The sequence below is a fragment of the Salvelinus alpinus genome, chromosome 9 (genome assembly GCF_045679555.1).
Source record: "Salvelinus alpinus chromosome 9, SLU_Salpinus.1, whole genome shotgun sequence".
Taxonomy (NCBI): Eukaryota; Metazoa; Chordata; class Actinopteri; order Salmoniformes; family Salmonidae; genus Salvelinus; species Salvelinus alpinus.
Genome location: NC_092094.1, coordinates 49,475,015 through 49,491,887, shown reverse-complemented (window position 1 = coordinate 49,491,887; position 16,873 = coordinate 49,475,015). Strand labels below are relative to the sequence as shown.

At 43.7% G+C, this 16,873-nt stretch overlaps 1 protein-coding gene across 6 annotated transcripts in view; it reads right to left on the bottom strand.

The window, feature by feature from the left end:
- LOC139530267 (MOB kinase activator 2-like) overlaps positions 1-16,873 on the bottom strand; it is a 93,748-nt gene that overhangs the window by 5,152 nt on the left and 71,723 nt on the right. For 4 of the 6 annotated variants that reach the window (XM_071326513.1, XM_071326510.1, XM_071326511.1 and 1 more), the window contains exons 2-3: positions 3,465-3,625; positions 1,843-1,936 (exon numbers count right to left, since the gene is read on the bottom strand). In XM_071326513.1, the coding sequence (XP_071182614.1) occupies positions 1,843-1,936; positions 3,465-3,625 (255 nt within the window). Of the gene's footprint in view, positions 1-1,842; positions 1,937-3,464; positions 3,626-14,906; positions 15,263-16,873 lie in introns of those variants that run through there. The other 2 variants (XM_071326508.1, XM_071326509.1) reach the window with 2 other exon arrangements.

Below are 16,873 nucleotides of genomic sequence, written 5' to 3'. Positions count from 1 at the left end.
AGCTGGCCGCCCGGCCAAACTGAGCAATAGAGGGAGAAGGGCCTTGATCAGGGAGGTGACCAAGAACCCGATGGCCCCTGACAGAGCCAGAAACTCCCCAAATACAGGTGTGCCAAGCTTGTAGCGTCATACCCAAGAAGACTCAATGCTGTAATCATTGCTAAAGATGATTCAACAAATTACTGCGTAAAGGGTCTGAATACTAATGTAAATTTGATATTTCTGTTTGCAAACATTTCTAAAAAACTTTTTGCTTTGTCATTATGGGGTACTGTGTGTAGATTGATGAGGGGGTAAAAAAACGATTTAATGCGTTTTAGAATAAGGCTGTAACATAACAAAACGTGGAAGTGAAGGAGTCTGAATACTTTCCGAATGCACTGCATATGGACGATTTAACAGTTAGGATATTGATTCTAGACCTAATTAAGTTTGTGTACACAGGATTCGACATACATCAACATATTTTGATGGGTAAAAAAAATTAAAACCAATAAAATGACAAGAGAAAATGAAAATAAAATAATGAAATTATAAAAAATAAAAAATAAGTGATTATTTTTTTGGGGGCATTTTCTCGTCCATCCTCACACACTGTTGCACCTACAACACTAATCTAATGAGCACTATTGGAGTTCTGCCCAAGCAAGGCATTTGATTGGTTTGACGTGTTGCAAGGCGTCACTGATTTACACCGGGTCTCCACCCCTATTTAGCCATTTTTGTCTGCCATGAACTTCCCCAGGCTTCCCGTTCTCGACGAGGCTACCTGACAACAAATCTGACACAGGCCTGTCATTCCTCAACGGCTTCTCCATTGTTTGCTTTCTCTCTGTCACTTTCATTTTCACTGTGTGTGTGTGTGTGTGTGTGTGTGTGTGTGTGTGTGTGTGTGCCCGCGTGCGTGCAAACACACATTCGTAGTGTGGTTTAGCCTAAATGTGGGGGATCTGGTTTTTCCAGCCGTAAGTATACACAGGCGAGGAGGGCCTCTTTCCAAAGACAAGGGCTCCACACATGAGAACGGCACCCCGCCCTGACAGGCCCAACTCGTTGGGTGAAGACTTAGTCAACCTCCTCCCCTCTGTTAGACAGGGATGAATAGGCCTCCATGTTATGACGGTCTTTAACTCCGACTACTGTAGGTGTAGGCTCTGCTTTTGTACTGTAGCTGTACATAGATCTTTGTACAGAGTAAAGGCATTCCTTTATGAACAGCTACGGCTGACTTTTTTTTTTTTTTTAAGACTCGGTTTGGTGACTTCTGAGCTAAAGCCATCAGGGGATGGATGCATGGTATAGAGATGACTCATGTCATGGCGCACATGGATTTTCTGAGAGAGACCAGAACTATTAGCTAGACAGGCCCCTCCAGTTTACTTGGCGATGGAACACAAACAAAAATGGCCACATCTCCATCAGCTTCTCAGAACCATTCGATCTTGGACCTCCATCTAGGAACTCTGTGGTCTAAGTACAGAGACCTCACTATGCACCAGTCCAGCTAGGAACGCCAGGCACCTCAGAAATGCTCATGGGATTTGAGAACGCTCACAGCGAAATCTACATTCCGACAGTCTCTCACTAGTATTAGACAGCTCTACAGCCCTCCACTTTACAAAACAGAGAGAGAGAGAGACAGACAGAGAGAGAGAGAGACAGAGAGAAGGAAGACTACAAAATGGAAAGTCAGGGGTAACCGAGCGCAGCCCTGCGGTCAGAAAGCTCTGCTGCTATCAAGACATGGGTCTGTATAATGGATTGCGAGACTTCTGGTAAATAACCCAATGGTAGGCCAGAGCACTGATGAATAAACCAATGGTGGTGGGGGGGGTGACTTACGTGTTACAGGCGGTCATGGCTTGACAGGTGTCCCCAGTGCAGAACTCAGAGATGGTGCTGTACTGCAGGTTTATAAGATTGAAGAAGGTCGTAGCTGACGGGAGAGAAGAGGAATATTATCATGTGTAATATCATTATCACACTCCGCAATGAGTCCGCTCCAGATCTAGCCTTGGTTAAATAGCCTACGCGCATCAAATTCATTCAAATAGAGCCTCAGCTATGTTCATCTGTACAGACAACATATCCAACAGCACCGCACATGTTCAGCCCCAGGTATTAAGCAGACACAGAGACAGACAGACAGACAGACAGACAGACAGACAGACGTTGGAGGTGCTTTTGGCTCCATTCATGACCAGCATTTTAGCCCCACGGTAACTTCTTCGTACGTTTTCCCATGCTTCTTCTTCGCCACGTTTGTTTGTGGCCAACCTTACGTAGCATAGAACGATACGGACAGGGGTTGGGCCTTGTTGCGCAACTCCCCGATTTCACGTCGGGAAAAAAGCGCTCCATTTGTTTTCCATAAAGCCATTGAAACGGCAAAAGAAAAAAGTCTCTTTGCATCTCCCTCTGGAGAGCACCTGGCAGGTTGCTCAGTCTCCAAAACAAGCCCTGGGAGAAACTAAATAACCCCTGTGTAGTCCCTGACACGCGAAGCCTGATCAAACAACCCACAACCGAGAATGCAGGGCTTCACAAGCCCATAGAGAAGATGCCTAAACTATCAATATAGCTTATTGTATACTGGAGAAGGCAATGTATAGAACAGGCAGTGGATTGTCAATAGTCTGGATGGAATATTCTGCTGTCTCAGCCTGCAGGGCATTACAGGGGTTCAGACACATCCGGAGGAAACGTCTAAGACGGAGATGCCGGAGATGACTGGAACCCCAGAGATAACATTGTTCTTATCGCGCCATTGTATGTGGGCAAATCCACGGTAAGAGAGTGACATTTTCATTTTAACGTGAAAAATCGGAGTATATCAAACTAAAACCGATGATTGCAACGTTAAAAAAAAATATATATATATATAACTGTTTGTACAAGCACTATAGTGAAGAATTTCCACAGAACATTTTACAAAAAATACATTTACTTGAAGAACAGTTCAGATGCAAAGTTTGGTAACAGAATCGAGGCACAAACAGCACAAACCGTCTCATACCAAAACCTTACATCTGCACTGTTCTTCAAGTAAATGTGTTTTTTTTGGTAAAGGTTTCAGTGGAAATCGCTAAGTAGTCATTGTGCATATAGTTATATGGTTTGTTTAACTTTGCAAAATCATTGGTTTTTATTTGACATACATTTTAAAAGTACAAAATCGGTCTGACACTGTTACCTTGGAATTGCCCACAACGTAAGGAGCTGCACCTGGAGATAAATGTCTTGAGGATTTAGCTGCAGTGCAGTGCTTTTACAGAACGCACGTTCGAAGAGAAGACGCACTCTGGTGCGGCAGAAATCCAGATGCCTGAACACTGGAGGAAACCTTCAAGTAAATCTGTCAAGAGTTGCGCTTCTCTGAAAGCCATGTCGTGTCTGGAAAGACAAGCGGAAAGCTCAACACGACCCCCAAATATGTTTTCTCAGCGTGTATGCTGCTGACTCACTGTTGCTGGCGAGCCATTCGTTGAGGTCTATCTCCCTGGGCAGCAGCACCAGCTCTTTCAGGTCGAAGTCCACCACCCGTACTTTCGTAAACTCCGCCTCCAGATACTGCTTCTTCTCTTCCGCTGGCGGCTTCTTCCCATTGGGCTTCGTCTTAGACTTCCTGTAGGGGACAGGAAGAGAAGGGGGGACAGGTTAGAGCGAGGCACAGGGACAGTCACAGACGACATTTTAAGAACTACTCAGTTTGACAAAAAAATGTAAACGGTAGATACCGTATCTAGCTCGTAGCCATTACATTGCAGAGGGTTGTTTCGTATGCATTAAATTCACTTCAACGGAAAGTGGAACTGTGCCATATCACCATGGCCTGAGTGTGTTATGTAAATCGCCTTTAGCAGACAACCTTGTGTTTCAGTCGCACACAGGTCAGTGCAAGGGTCGCCGTGGCTCTCCCGCCGTGGGGTTTTGAGCCCGCTAAAAGGACCGTGCACCCAGCATCTGTACAGAGAGAATTCTGTTCCTGTGCCTGACCCAGGGCATGACCCCTGGCCTTCCGTAAGGGCCAGATACCACACAGCTAGCCGCGCGCAGCGCCTTGTACTTCCAGCGCTACTTTTAACACGAGTCTGTCATATCACACCGTCACTACACTTCCAGGGCCGTAACTCACCGCCTTCCCTCACCCAAACAGCTAGTCCACTGATCTAGGGGTTAATGGTTGAATGAGTTAATAGGCTAGTGAGACTAGCCTAATTCAGACAAAAGCAGGCCTGGGGGACACCGCAGACCTGGCTCGTTTTACGCAAAAACGATTAAGGCACAAATTTCTGGCGGTCAGGGTCTTTAACATCTTGGGGATTTCACAGAGCTTTAACCTCGACTGAGTTTCAGCGTCCCACTTTAGAACGCGATCGGCTCAATTCCTCGCTCCCTACTTTTTAATCATCTCCCTCCCTCCATGTCTTCATTGCATTCCCTCACTCTCCCTCCCTCTTCGGGCTGTTTTATTACAGAGTTTGGGTTTGTTTGAGGACAGGGGAGTTCCACTTTACTCCCTGAATGTATTGTGCCTCTGTTGACCCTCGTTTAAAACTACCCCACCCCTCCTCCTTCCTCCAGCTCTCTCCACACCCTCTGTCTAAACACAATGTGCCCACCCTCCATGTGCTCTTGGCTCTGGCCTTTCCTTCCCACTCCCAGATCCCGATTCCCGGACGACTGACACCAGTCCAGAATCAGGAGGAGAAAAATAAAAAAGAGTAAGAGTGGCCATAAAACACTCCGTCTTTTCAGCGGGAGCCGTGCAGAGGGAAGCCAACGCTCAAGACGACTGCTAGTTTGCTTTCCAAAGAGGGAGAAAACAGAGGCTGCCCACAGGCCTAATCAAGTACTCTCAGAAAGAGAAAGACTGAGGAGAGAAAATGTGTGGACATTACACACTCACATATCCATGGAAACTACTAAAACACATTTACAAAACATGACAGACCTCTGGAGGCCCGGGGCTTCTTGGACCGAGGAACACTGCTCAAAACCCTTAACCCTTTAGTCCCCCAAAGCATACCTCTAGCTTTTCCCTTCCACACACAGACATGCATTTTAAAAAATAGACAGAGGAAAGTACCATACAGACTATGTCTATAAACGTTCGCTGACAACTTCTCCTGTTTGAGGACTTTTAAGACCACCCTCCACTGTCTGACTTGAGTGTCATGAGGACGAGACGGCTGTAGATCTGAAAGGTGAAAAGACACACGGACCTCAGCAGACAGGGCTGGTCTCTGGTCAACGTTACTGCTGGATCAGGATGGCGACGCAGCTGCCGTGTCCAGCTGGTCACGCAACGAGAGGAGTTACAGCAAGCTGTACGACTTCCAGAAAGGAGGAGAGAGTGATAGACAAAAGGGGGATAGATGGAGACTAAAAGTCCGACAGAGCCAACAACTGTGAGATCCAGTCTGTCAGTCAGCCAGCCGACGGTTCCAGTTTTGACCTCAACATCACCCTGCATTACAGCCTTACCCCACTTCCTGTTATAGATCGATAGCGCCACTTCTACTCAAGAAAAGAGCTCACCTATCATTTAAAATGATAATGCTTTTGAACCCAGAACTTCCAGGCCCCTACAAGGAACTTAAAATCAGAGCTGAGGAGGTGTTTGGTTATTGAATTAAAAACAGGAATTAGGACCCACGCACTGGCTCGCTCGGCATTCATCACAGATTAAGAAAGACCCTTTGTGTGTGTTCAGTCTCGTCCATTTTTTCCGCTCGGGAAATCATCCTGAGACTTCAAACCGCCGTGCGTGCAACGACCTTGACAAAAACAGACACAGAAAACACACGGCACACTTGAAGAACCCATTACTGTGGGCTAGAATAGGTACCTAAACGCTATAATTTGAGTCACAGGCTTCAAAGCTCTCCTATAAGCAGTGTCTTCAGACCGCCGGCTGGTGAGCATGACTACATAGTCTATGGCATGCATGGTTTCCTCCTAGTACCAGGCGGTGTCAACTTCCTGCCCAGAGACATGTCTGGCCCTGGCCTCGGGTCTGGTCTGGCCTGGTGAGGAGGAATACAATGCCTTTTATGGCAAAGACTCTGCCTGGGAGAACTTTACCACGAGCAGCCACGGCCTCTGTGTGTGTGTGTCAGGGGAGCAGTGCTGGCAAAAAGGATGTTTTCTTTATCCTAAAATAAAGTAATGGATCCAGAAAATACCTCAGAGGCATGGTATGGAAAATGACGAAATTAGGGAGGAGAGACAGGAAATGGCTAAGTGAAACAAGTTTAAAAAAAGTTTTTTTTTTTTTTTTTTTAAGAACAAGCACAATGGTTTTCTGAGGGGCTTATGGAAGCCGTTGAAAACGTGTGTACTCTGATAATATCTGTAGATGAAGCCTTAATGGCTGCCGATAAGCTGTTTCACATGACAGAACATGTAGCTGACAAGCATGGATCACATACACCTGTCTCACTGCTCCTTATGGGGGAAGGGGGTGTGAGAGAAGAGCGAGGGAGGGAGAGGAAGGGACGCAGACAGAGAGATAAGAAAAGAGAGCGGGGGAACGATTGAGAAGGTAAGATAGGAAGAGAGAGAGAGAGTAATTACAAATGTATAATAGTGGAGAAAGGAAACGTGGTGAGAAAGATGAAGGGATAAGAGAACAGATGGAGGGCACAGAAAGATGAAGAGAAAGGGCAGAGCCAGATGAGAGGTTAGAGAGGAGAGAGCAGGGCCTGAGGCTCTTGACCCTGACTGGACAGGTGAGTCTGTGGATAGGGTGAGAGGGGGACAGGAGAGACAGGTCTACATTAAAATAAGTAAAGATGAAAAAGGGTAGGAGAAAGAATAAATGAGGGATAAAATTTAAAATATGACCTTCTCTCACCGCAGAGAAGTGGTCACACTGAACCCGAACCCGAGAAGAGGACAGAGTGTGCGATCCTCGTTTTTCGGCAAACTTATGTGGATCGTTTCGTTTCTGGAGTGGACCATTCAGTGCCTGTGAGCACCACTCTTCAAGTGGAGAAAGTCCATAGACTATCTACCATCTGAACTGTGTGTTCACAGAGGTTTTCAGAGTGCCAACCATGTTGGTGAAGTCAGCGCAGTTCCCCAATCCTCCTTATCAGGAGTCAACTCGTTGGCCTAGAAGAAATCAGTTGTGTGGCGACTGAATGCTGACTGTACAGTGTTCAGGACTACAATAGAAGCCCGCTAAGGAGAAGCAGCCTTCGGCAGGTACAACACAAGACAGGCTGTTACTGTTCGACCCCAACAACCTGCTTCCAATTAATAACCTCACGTTACACAAATATGCAGAGGAATTAGCCGAAAGGGCTTTGACTTAAAGCGCTACCAAAAAGTCTGTATGCATTAAGCTAACAGTGGTTATTTTCTAAGCAACCTTTGAATCGAACCACTTGGCGACTTTGTGCGCATCTAACACTAGGCCTATGCTTTTCATATATTTATTTTACCTTTATTTGACTAGGCAGGTCAGTTATAAACAAATTCTTATTTTCAATGACGGCCTAGGAACAGTGGGTTAACTGCTTTGTTCAGAACAGAGTTTAACCTTGTCAGCTCGGTTACTAGTCCAACGCTCTAACCACTAGGCTACCTGCCGCCCCCATGCTTAGTTATCACCTCAACAGGGAAACGGGCTAATTCCACCTATTGTGACGCACATACTGCTGCTTGGAAGCTAAAACAGTTCTGGTTTTTAATAGCGCATTTACAGCATTATCGCTAACTGTAGCCATGTATTGACTTTCCCCTCAGCCAGAAGAGCCTGCCTGCCAAGCGCAACAACTCTTGCTTAAATTGGCCTGGTGAACTGTGGAGGCATCTAACGATTTGCAGATGGAAGTGGTTAATGTAATCTGTGACAGGGAACAGCATTCAGCTTCCATCCAACACGGTTACCATAAACAAGATGGCCTTCTAGCACACACGAGCGCAGATCTAGGAACAGCTTACACTCCCCATAAGCTTAAACAGAAGGACACATGGACTCCACAATGATTTGGGGGGAAGAACGTGTACTAATAAAGTCGTGCCAGACAACGTGAGCCGTTTTCCCCCGCGTTCTCTCTGAAGGGTAGTTATGATGGATTTTCGAAGCACCGGCTGAGCATGCTTCCTGTATCTCTGGTATGTGTGGGGTGAGTTTCACACCAGAGAAACATGCTGCTTTTCTCACCACCTGGATCTCATTCGATAATGTAATAGCAGCCGAACAGCAGTGGGAAAACCACCCTACAGTATCTACAGTGAGGGTAGAGGAGGAAGAGACAAGACAACAACAGATAAGGAACAGATGTCTGGATGATGTTCTTGTACTTTGTTGACCAACAAAAATGTATCTGAACCACAACCCTAGAAACAAACCAAACAAGTCAGAGGCCAAAAAGAGAAGCAACAGAAAGTCAAGAGGTAGTTAGTAACAGATATGATTAGCATCCCTGAAAGATCAAATTATATTTCAACAAAATTAATCTGAGAAATTAAGCAAATTGATTGCACCCAAAAAATTTATTTACAGGATTCAGGTAATGTTCAATAAATATACTTCCCAACATACGATTTGGACCAAACTTCTTCCTACCAATGAGAAAGACATCCCAAACATGGTCTAAAGCCACCCATGGACCCTCCAACCCAATCCCACACCAACCGCCAGTATACAGAATCTGTTCTATGTTTGACAAGTAGAAAGAAGCTGTGGCTTGGAGTATTGCTATTCCATACTATGTAATGTATTCCCTGTGATTCTGGTGTGTGTCCCCCCACCCTGTTCAGAGACATTAGTCACTGAAGTTGTATGCGTTATTTACCATAAGGTAGTGTAAAAGTACAAGCCAGGTTTTGACCACTAGATGCCGCTGTTCCTGCTATACCGCCACACACACATCCTTTTTACTGGTCTCGTGTTTATTAAATAGATCTCAACCTTTCCTTTACAACTTTGGGCTGAAAAACAATAGATTCTTCCAACAAACTCAAAACTTTGACGGAGAAATGGACTAGGGACTAAAATGTTGGGACCCTAATAAAATAAGTTATGTTTTTCAATAAAAAGGATCAGGAAACAGCTTTAAACGTATTGGTGATTATTAAACTCAACGCAATCCAATACCATTACAAAACACCACACAGACTTTTACCACTGAAGACCATTACGCGGCCATAACATTGACACCATTAGAACTGCTGCAGTCTAACGGTTTGCTTGTTCACCAGGAATGGTCTAAGAGTAACTAATCCAGAGCTTTTTTGAAGGGAATAAACCACACACAAAGGGGCCGTTTCCTGGACACAGATTAAGCACAAAGGAGGTTAAAGTGACTTGCTTTCATGGAGGAACGGCTTGAATTGTGAGGATGACATCACCATTTATTTTCATCATGAATCAAATGTATTGGTTTTCTGCCCAAAGAAAATGTTGTGACCTATTTAATCAACACAAGAGACCAGAAAAAATGTTTTAAAGAGTGTGGCGGTAAAGCAGGAACAGCTGCAGCTAGTGGTCAAAACCTGATAATTTCACACTACTTTATAGTAAATATTGCAAGCGACTTCTTATCCCTTGTACATATACAGCTGTGTCTTTCCGGGGGGCTTGGATCCAGAATATTTTTTATACAATGTTGTTAGCTCAAGCTTCAGGCTGGACCAAGTCGATACAATGTTTCAGGTTCCTTGCAGACAGGCTATGCTAAGCCAATGGGATGTTTTTATTTGTTGGCTTTATGTAGGCTATTTTTACATAGTTGGCAATAGAAGTTACTTTTAGACTTGTATAATTCTCATCTAGATTGAATTTGTATTAATCACATGACAATAATTTTGAGATATGAAGACTTGATTATAAAATAAACTGTTCCACAAAAATGTGCATATGAAAATCATAACTGGCACGCAGATCGGTAGAAATGATATGACAAATTGGCACTCCAAATGGAATAAAGGTTGCCGACCCGTGGTGTATTCCATTACTGGCAACTTCGGGGGTGTATAATCTGAGAAGGCCAGCAGCGTGATGGTTCGGGAAAAGGTTTTAGGCTATCTTGATCTCTGGCTCCCTTGAGTCATTTGTGTGTCTACATTATTTAATTACAATGTGCTTAAAGCATCCAACAAGCTCAGTAGCCTACATACAGCTGATTTGATTAAAACACATAGGGTGTGTCTATATACAGTGCATTGGCAAAGTATTCAGGCTCCTTCACTTTTTCCACATGTTAGAGTAAGGCTCTATGTATTCTATGTAATGTATTAAATTAATTTTGCCTGAATCTACACACAATACCCCAAAAGCACAAAGCGAAAACAGATTTTTAGAACCCAAAAGGCGTCCATCATTCTTAAAATGGAAGAAGTTTGGAACCACCAAAACTATTCCTAGAGCTGGCCACCCGGACAAACTGAACAATCGGGGGAGAAGAACCCGATGGTCACTCAGAGCTCCAGTGTTCCTCTATGGAGATGGGAGAACCTTCCAGAAGGACAACCATCTCTGCAGCACTCCACCAATCAGGCCTTTATGGCAGAGTGGCCAGACGGAAGCCACGCCTCAGTAAAAGGCACATGACAGCTCTGTTGGAGATTGCCAAAAGGCACCTAAAGGACTCTGATCATGAGAAACAAGATTCTCTGCTCTGATGAAACCAAGATGAACTCTTTGGCCTGAATGCCAAGCGTCACATCTGAAGGAAACCAGGCACCGCTCATCACCTGGCTACCTGGCCAGGGTTTGAATACTTATGTAAATGTGAGGTTTATAATTTTTATAAATTTGCACACACAAAAAAAGTTGCTTTGTCTTTATGGAGTATTGTGTTTAGATTGAAAACATAAATGATTTAATCCGATTTAGAATAAGGCTGTGACATAAAATGTGGGAAAAGTCTGAGTCTGAATACTTTCCAATCACACTGTATGGAAAAATACACTTTTTAAAATGTCCACCAGTCGACTGGTCGAAAGAACAAACAACTCTCGGTCGACTAAGATTTATTAATTTTTTTCCGGGGACAGCCCTAGATCTATTTCAGGCGTCTAAATTGAGTCTACTTCTCAAATGGTTCTTTTTCCCTGAAAAACCACAGACAGAGGAGCAGGCCGAGCCAACCAAACCACGGCAGCCATTACTGGGCTATAAAGAGAGAGGAGTAAGGGCAGAAATCTCCACACAATTCATACTCAGCTAGTCTAGGTAGAAATGTGCAACAATGGCAGTCTTCTCTGATTTCTTCTGCTTTTAGAAGTGAAAGCCAAACTGTCCTGAGGCCTGTTTGATAGTCTTCTTTTGCCATGCGAATTCTGTTAAGTCTTCTTTTCGTAACCTAGTTGAATGTACGTTTTCATGCCATGTTTCCTGCAATCACATCAATTTCCCTTCATGGCATACAGGATCACTTGACTTGACAGAACCCAATGTGTCGGAGGCTGGGGGTCCCATCCAGCCCGTGCCTGTGTGCTGCAATAGGGCTAAACCCCATTCAGAGCCCCAATGCCCCGCTGAGCCCATAAAGAACCCCTGCTGAAACTATAATGTAAGGGCATCAACATCACAACAGACGTGTGTGAGGGGGAGAACAGCTTACAAGCTTCGCTCCGTTGATCTAGGTGTTTGACTGCATGCGAGTAGTGGGATTTTTGGAGTAGCGGACACCTTTTGGTAACACGATGTCCACGCTGGTCCCACTCCCATTCACAAGAGAGCAATATCAATATTGCGGTTCTTTTGTCTTTGTTTTTGTGAAACCCAGGAAGAGTCGCCTTCCCTTGCTAGTAGAAGCTAGCTGGCAGCCTGGCTAAAAACATAGCAAGCTAGCCTTGTTAGCTTCCCACATCTCCATGTGAAATAATCAAATGTATAATAAAAGAATATGCCCTGGCAAATACTCATATAATTGGAGTTTAATATGCTGCTTGTGTATTCATTCCCATATGAGCTAAAAATACAACGTCATGTTTTGGTCACGGAGAAGAAAAAAAGCACATGGCAGTTGGCGGTAGGTTCTACCATTTCACATTAGTCTGTAATTACTAGTTATTACTTCTAAACAAAACACATTTTTGGGTGGATTCTTGTTGTTTGGTTTACTATTTGAAGCAGTGGCTGAGGTTATATGTGGTTATCCATGCAAAATAGATTTATTCATCTACTTCGATGCTTTTATTTCCTTTTCTGCTTTTTTTGCACACCAGTATCTCTACTTGCACATGACCATCTGATGATTTACCACTCCAGTGTTAATCTGCTAAATTGTAATTATCTGATTTATTGCCTACCTCCTCATGCCTTTTGCACACATTGTATATAGATTCTCTTTTTTTCTACCATGTTATTGACTTGTTTATTGTTTACTCCATGTGTAACTCTGTGTTGTTGTCTGTTCACACTGCTATGCTTTATCTTGGCCAGGTCGCAGTTGCAAATGAGAACTTGTTCTCAACTAGCCTACCTGGTTAAATAAAGGTAAAAAAAAAAAAAAAAAAAAAAAAATTGCCTATAGATCAGATCAAAGAACCAAGCGACAACACTGCCCCCACTGCTGCGGAAGGAATAATTTGATGCGTCTCAATTTTCGGGTGGCAAAAAAAAGCATATTGAATGCCGTCCCTTCTGTGATGAAAAATGACATTGCAACACTGAGAACTATGCATTCATTGGCTGCGTTCACACAGGCAGACCAATTCTGATATTTTTCCCACTAATCGTTTTTTTTTGTCCAATCACAGATATTTTTCAGAGCTGAGCAATTTTTTTTATAGCAAAAACAAGATCAGAATATGACTGCCTGTCTAAATGCTGCCATATAGTCTCCCTTTTGTTATTCTTCCTCAAATGGTCACTGAACTGGAAAATCCACTTCACGGTGACAAAAGTTCATTTTTAAAACGCAGTACGTGCATCAACCGATTGCAATCACTGTGGCATTCTAGCACCATTGAAAGGAGGGGCATGCAGAAGAACTTGTCGTTACCTGTTAGGTTTGACAGATTGCCATCTGCTACTGTAATGTACAATAATACATTATTGTGACTGCTGTACTGTACAATAATTCATTCCTACAGCATGGAATCCTAAAATGAATGGGCATTCTTAAACAGATACTTCAGGACTTTGGCAATGAGGCTCTTATCTCCTTCCCCAGGTTCAGATGAACTTGTGGATACCATTTTATGACTGCGTGCAGTTTGAAGGAAGATGCCAACTAGTGCCAGCGCAATTAGCATTGCCGTGGGAAAATCCGTCTAACCTCCTTTATAATGTACACAGAAACATAAAAATGGTATTTATGAGTTCATCTGACTCTGGAGAAGTAGAGAAAAGGGCCTCATTGCCAAACTCCTGAAGTATCCCAAATACTGTACTATTATCTAAGGTTCCATAATTGGGATTGAATGTTTCCAAGCGTTTAGGTGGAGTTAAGAGAAGGGAAACTGCAAAGAGAAACTAACCAGCATGGTCGGTCTGTCGACTCTGTCCCATGAAGGATTAATCTCATTACGTCTCTCAAAGACTTCACAAGGAAAAGCCACACTGACAGGCCCCATGGTTAGGCCAACAAGTTTTAAACTGACTGTGACTTAACAAGGTACAATTCTGAGCCGGTGGACCCGAATTGTAGCCTTTTTGGGTGTTTAAAAGAGTGTTTCCTGGTTAAAAAAAAACAACTAAAAACAAGGTGCCCAGCCATGCACATACAGACTGAGGCAGTGTTGTCATGGGTTACTTCAGTATATTTCCCCACAGTGCTAGAGTTCTTCATGGGATGATTTCTGAAAGTGGGTCTGTGATGTTTTTTTTTTGTATTTGTTTCGTGACCCACAAACACATTCGATACTAACACTATTTGGATCATACATTATTTAAGTCTAAGTTACATCTGTAGTATGCAAGACTGAAACAGGTGGCCTAAAAATGCTTTTGAAGTTGTGTTGTAATGTTTTATATAGAGAATGTAGGACCATAAACATATTTCTATCCAAAACACCTCTAAGCAATGTTTTTGTTTGAATTGGTTAAAACGGAAGTTGGGGCTTTAATTATTTACAGTGGTTAAGGAGACATATCACATTGCTCTTGTTCAGTCTTGCTGGGGAAAGCTGTCGAGCAGTCGCTGAATGCTGGAAGCCAAACCAAATTCCACCGACTAGTGAATTGCTGTTAACCTGGAACCTGAGAGTCGAAAAGCCTGTAATTGCAGTTTAAGACACAGCCATTTCCTTTTTAAATTGTGAGCTGTAAACAATACTGCAACGAGAAAACAGTAGGCCTATGTTTAAACTAATGCAAGTTGCGCCTACTTTGCATTGAGAAAGTTGACAGCGCCTATATTCTATTCTAAAATTATCTTTCGATGTTCAGTGCCAGATCTTAGAAAACTACATGTTCCTGCATCCAATAGCTGCTGCCACCGCATCGAACCAAGAACTGATTTAGAGTCGATGTTTTAATTAACGACATGAAAAGGACAGTACTGGCTAACGTTACATACTTCTCACATTGTAGCGATTTTGGTCGTCGGATACACTGTTGCTTCTACACCTACCGTATTATGTTAACAGTGAGTCTAGAGCCTACTTTGTTCATATTTTATCCGAAACGGTACATTTATTTTTTCTAAAATCAGAATTACATCTAAAAAACACCAACAAGCATATTCTTTGCAGAAGAAACCCGGTATTTTTCTAATTGCAAAGCAGACGCGTCTTACAAAATGTAGCCTAAACCAAATCAGCTATTGATTGGATGTTCCTTCTGCTGTCCCATGGAAAGTTCCACTATAAACCAAGCATGCTGCTGTCACGCGTACCGTCGAACGAGCCGACCGCTGCCTTGCCTTCACATTACAGGAGTAGGGTCGCAACGAGCAAAACTAGACGAAAAGTCAACTCCAAAATACGGTTATTTTTACCTTAATACTTTGCCCACCGCCTGAAGGACCATTTTACAACTTAATCCGCTTTTCGAGTTCCTCTGAGAGTGCATATCCGTATTGTCTCCTGAAATGGGACTATAATCTCCGACCATAGCTGAATGGAAAAAACTTTTCAAAACAACGTCTCTCTCCACACCGTTCCTCTCCGATGAGGCTGCAAAATTAAATACTTCAATTTTGACGGTCGGCTAACGTTACAAAAGACCCGAAGAGAAACCTATTTGTGGCTCTCGCAAACTGCCCGCCCCCCCCTTCTCCACATGCAGCCAATCGAGGGAGTGGAGAGTCCTTGAGGTGCGAAAACAGAACCCCCACAAAAAGGGAAAAGGGGGGATACCTAGTCACTTGCACAACTGAATGATTTTTAACAGACATGGATTTTCCGCATTTAACCCAACCCCTCTGAATCAGAGAGGTGCGGGGAGCTGCCTTAATGGACATCAACGTCATCGGCGCCCATGGAAATGAAGGACGTCACAGCTTGCTCATGTGGACGTGGTCCATGTTCTTCCTTGAAGCGTTGTCGCAAAAGTAGCGACAAAAAGAGCCAGGTGGTCTGAAGGAGGCTACATGGTACATGATTCTGTGCTGCAAAGTAGCCATAACGGTTACAAATGTAACTCTAGTTAACAATGATCACACCGTGGGATGAATACCTCATCTACTATGACAGTTGTAACTTTGTTATACCATAGTAATAACTGTCGTGTTACTGTACTGTAAAAACTTTAAAATACCAAAAACATACTGTAAACACAAAGTGGTCTTATCAGTTTAAAACAGAAATACTCTAATATTCTTCAGCCTGAGGCTATCCCTACTATGTCCCACCCAGCTGGATAAAAACAATTCCTAAAATTAAAAATCGCAAACAATTAAAATGTACAATTAGATGGCAGCAATGACCTAGATATTTGTTGCACAGGCCTCGAGTCATCTCACTAGACAGGTCAGCTGCATTGAGAGGCCTGACGACAGCAGAACGTGGTTGGTTCACAGTAGGGTACATGTTGAGACGGCGAGGCCACATTCTTGTGGTTGACTTCAAACCTCACCTGGAACTTCACTATGAGATGGGAGATGAGCAGTAGATGGCCATGTAGTGACTTGACTTTGGCACAACAGGACTGGCGGTGTACAGGTGAGGTGGTGAGGTAAATCAGCTCTGAAAGCCTCCAATTAAGAACGAGTGTGAAGGCTGAGGCGGCGGCGTCGTCGTTCCGGCGCAAGTCTGAGGTCGGGTTGAATAGATGCATTACACAATCTGGACTTGGTTGATATCGATCCTCAACATTGAGAGTACAAAGAAATCTTGAAATAGGCCTACTACAGCCTTATGACGGCAAAAGAAAGTGAAGACGGACAGAAAGAAAAAAGCCTCAGGCTACGACAAAGGATCGTGGATAAAAAAGGCATTATACATCTTTCATTCTCCCCCTCCATTTTATCTCTTCCTTTCCTCTTCTGACCCCTTCTCTGACCAGGGCTGGTATCCCTAAAGTATCTGAGTGCTGATCTAGGATCAAGTAACCCACCCCTCCCGGTCAATATAATGTAATTCATTATGATCTAAAAGCCAAAACTGACCTTAGATAAGCACGCCTACTCAGAGAAACTTTATAAATATGGGCACAGGTTTCTCTCCTTGTCCCCCCTTCTCTCCGGCCGGACCAGTGGGCTTGCAGCTGCAGATGTGAGACATACCAGCGGACTGCTGTAGCATGGACGCTCACAAAGACACACTAATCTGTGTGGGTGGGGGGGGGGGGGTCTGGAGCTCAGCTCACTCCTAGTCTGTGTGTGTGTGTGTGTGTGTGTGTGTGTGTGTGTGTGTGTGTGTGTGTGTGTATATATATATATATCTCTCTCACAGGCAGTCAGTGTGTAATGGTCTGAGTACGTCAGGGTCAATCAGTGCGTTTGAAAAGTCTTTACATGCTTGT